This window comes from Pinus tabuliformis, chromosome J, assembly GCF_031772625.1.
Source record: "Pinus tabuliformis cultivar Carrire ecotype Pingquan chromosome J, CPIR1, whole genome shotgun sequence".
Classification (NCBI taxonomy): domain Eukaryota; kingdom Viridiplantae; phylum Streptophyta; class Pinopsida; order Pinales; family Pinaceae; genus Pinus; species Pinus tabuliformis.
In genome coordinates this window covers 1099974713-1099978448 of record NC_142295.1, presented here as the reverse complement: position 1 = coordinate 1099978448, position 3736 = coordinate 1099974713, and the positions used below count along the sequence as shown (strand labels likewise).

At 43.3% G+C, this 3736-nt stretch overlaps 1 protein-coding gene across 1 annotated transcript; it reads right to left on the bottom strand.

The window, feature by feature from the left end:
• Positions 1-563: 563 nt before the first annotated feature.
• LOC149230883 (uncharacterized) lies at positions 564-3125 on the bottom strand. Its single transcript, XM_089376160.1, has 2 exons — positions 1285-3125; positions 564-1001 (listed from the first exon to the last, which is right to left on the bottom strand). The coding sequence occupies exons 1-2, from the start codon at positions 2362-2364 to the stop codon at positions 564-566; spliced, it is 1518 nt and encodes a 505-aa protein (XP_089232286.1). The 5' UTR covers positions 2365-3125.
• Between the last annotated feature and the right edge of the window lie 611 nt (positions 3126-3736).

Sequence of the window (3736 nt, the reverse complement as noted above, 5' to 3'; positions counted from 1 at the left end):
ATATATTTAATTTACCCGACCAATATTAAAAATAAAATATATCTACAATTCCACCCACCTCATAACAACGCAATTGTAATCCATTTCACTTTATATTTTAATATTCTATACATTCAAAATCAAATAAAATATAAATATCATGGCATATGGAGAGCAAGACAGTGGAGCATGCGTGGGAAGGTGGCGATATACTCTATTTTATGTTTTCGTGTAATTTTTTTTAATTATCCTTTAATTTATCTCTTTACTTCTTATACATGTAACTGTTTCATTCTTTCATTTTATTACGTTTCACAATGTCCAGTTCATTACGTTTTTAAATTATACCAACAATAATTTTATGAAGTTATACCAACATTAATTTTATTTTATGAAGTGATTTGTCCACTGCATCATTTCTTTCCGCCCAGAATTTACTGAACGATTTTGTGAACCAATCAATAAATAAATATTCGTTAGAAATTTCTATGTGTTTCACATGGTAGGATGTAATTGTGAGGTCATTATTTTCATCCCCTCGTGGTCGTGAAAACCTTTTATTCTTAGATTTTCGTTTGTATCGATCACTCACTAAGCAATTCCATTGCAGACCGTACGAGGGATGAAATGGGAATGCTGTGCCGGCTCAATCCCACGCTGCCGGAGAATGTACTGTAATTCTCAATCTCCGACGTCGTCTCCATCACTCCCTCCAGAGCCCCCTGTATTTCTGCTCTCATTTCCATGCTCATACCACTTAATATTGCATCTCTGTCCATCCGCATAACATTGATCAGAAGCTCAATGCCGAACCTCCTTATATTGGGTACCTCCTTCGCTGGACGTGGGTGGCTCTGGAAAACTTCCACCAGTTTTGAAATTAACGATTTTTTTGTGACACCCCTCGACTCTTCCAACAGATGATTGAAATCTGATCGACTCATAAATTTGAAGATCTGTGCAGCCAGTCCTAAGGCTGCTTCCTGATGCTCGCCCTGTTTCTCCATCACAAACTTGACAACCTGAAAAAATAAAATAACAGAAGAAATTATTGGATAGCAGTAACTTGTATTTGTTTTTACTTCAATTGTGTTATAAATTGAAGTCGTACTATTAGATGAAATAGTTTTTTTTCACTTTTCACTGAAATTTCAGTAAAGATTTTCAAGATAAATTCATCGAGCTGAAAAACTTTCAGATTACTCAAATTATACAATTTAAACCAACTCAATTATTTTGATTAATAAATAAAAAATCTTGAAAAAAACCATTTCAAATTAGCCTAAATTGAATACACCACTCTACCTGCACTGCTGCTGCTGTGACTTCCCTTAATTCAACGTAATCTGTTTCTGTATGTGCACACAGATTCCTAAGAATTCTTGCAGCGAGCACACCCTGAACTGGGTCTTCCAGCACAGAGATCAGCTTTACTATCAAATTCGACTCACTTTTGCTCGGATCCTGCAACTTAATCCCCAGCATTCTTCGGCAGTTGTGTTTACTTTCGACAGCGAGAAGATCCAGGGCTTCGCCTGCATTCTTGACGAGCTTCGTTGTGGTCTCATCCTCGCGGGCTCCATTAAGTACATTTCTCTCCATGAAAAAAACGGAGTAGAGATTACGCAAAATTCCGCCGGTACTACCGATGCTCTCTCGGCCCTCACCGTCCAGTGCAAGATTTGTGAGAGTGTCTATAGCCAGAATTTGCAGGCCATCCCTCGATGTTTCTTTGTATTGAAGAATGTCTCTGAGATTGCTTACAGAAAAGACTATCTCACGAATCTCCTTTCTTAAAATCTTCCCTGTGAGACCTGTACTGCTTGCCAACATTCTTAACAGTTGCAGAGCGAGCTTGACAATCTTGATTTCAGACTCGGGCATTTTGGGATTTATCTCTGTGAGTCCTATAATTTTGGGAAGTAGGTCTTTGCTACTTCCGATTTTAGCGCAGTTGTCCTGGTCCCTGGCTAAGTTTTTGAGTGTCCGCAGCCCCAGCATACTGAAAGCGGAGTAATTATATTCATCCGAGCAGTGCTTGTGATGAATTTTCTCTCTTTCGATCTGTTTGGTGTCGTAAAGCAAAGATGCTATGGATTCCATGGACCCGGCGATGGCCGCCACTCGAATGCAATTCCTGTCTTTTCTAACCAATTTGCAGATGATCTCCGCGGCTGCTCTTCGAATCTCCTGCTCGTGATGGTTCTTCCAATTCAGCATCTCGATCAGCCTCTCCACCACATCGCTCATCCTTCCGATCGCCCTCAATGTCTCTTCGGCAAATCGATCATTGTTGGCTAGCGCGGACAAGACTCGAGCCCCCATGAGTTGTTCATGGCCACCGCTGGACTGCAGCAACTCCATGCTGTACGTCACAAAATCCATCTTCAAGCCCCCGAAAACGCTTCCATTGACGCACTGAGAGTACACATCATAGAAAAAACGGCGGACCGTGTGGAATTCAGAAGTGTCGAAGCCGTATTCTTCGTTTACCTCAGCGAGCAGTTTCCCAGCGATGATTTTCCATTGCCAGTAGGCCTTCTCAAGCAGAAACAGAAGCGCTTCGGCGAGAGACAGCCCGTAGAAAATATTGAGAGCGGATCTCCGATTCTTCTTATCGCTGTCCGAAACCACGCCGTAGTCTTGCCGTGCAAGTCGATCCAGAGACAAGACGACGCAGGTGGAAGCAGACAGCAATTGCAGCCAGAAGAGCGACCTGCTCACATTCTTGGATATGGAGAGCCACCCGGTATAAGGCACCAATTGAACCTTGGACGTAGACCATGTTCTCTTCAAAAAACCATGATGGTCCACACTTGAAGCACGCTCTGCAGCTGACCCATAATTTTCTTCTATGTTACGGCTCTGGGTATTCCTGTACAGAAAACATCTGAAGAATCGTCTTAGCAACGATGTGCCGCCATTATGGAATGTGGAACTCACTCGTTTAGCATCGTCTCTGATAGTGGCCACAGCCAGCGTTGTCTCGTGTTGCCACTCGAGCTCGTGACTGCGGCTGAAAATGCGAGCACCTTCTATCAACAATATAATGGTCACGAACCAGAAGTCCGCCCTTTCTAAAGTTAAGGCAAAGCCTCCGAGAAGCACGACAGTAGCCCAAACGAAGGCCAAGGTTCCGAGACCGCTGGCGGCCTTCTCAAGAAGTGCAAGCCTGAGTGCAAACAGAGTAATTTTCTTCTCTGGAGCTGCAACCTTGTAATTATCATGCGCCTGCGACCCTTTGGGATCACTTAACGTCTCAGAATTATCTCCATAGTCGCCCGGGTAACGACTCCTAACATTGCAGCTCGCAGACTCTTGCGTTTCTGTTGTCTCTGCAAATGGAGCAACTCGTTTACGATTGCCATCGCCATAGGGTGCAGTAGGAATTGTCATATCAAGTCGGACGCTCGTTTCTGCGCCCTCGCCACCTTTAACATCATCTCCGGCCGCCGTTGGCATTGGACACGACCGGATCTCAGAACTGTATTCAGCCATTGGAAATGTCTGCAAAAATCTTATCAGAAAACTGCAACTATCCTACTCAGGTTTTTCCGTTTGCTCCAATCAGTGTCTATTTGTTATAACTAGGAAAATCATATGCCCGGCCGATTCTTCACGGTTAGGACACTCTTCTCCTCAAACTTGCGAGGCGTCCAGATTCTGAGAAGGCACGCTATGAGCTGTGATGGCTTTATCTAGTGTTGGACGTTATTTTAGGTAGGTAGGCCGTGAGAATGGATGGTAAAAGAAACTT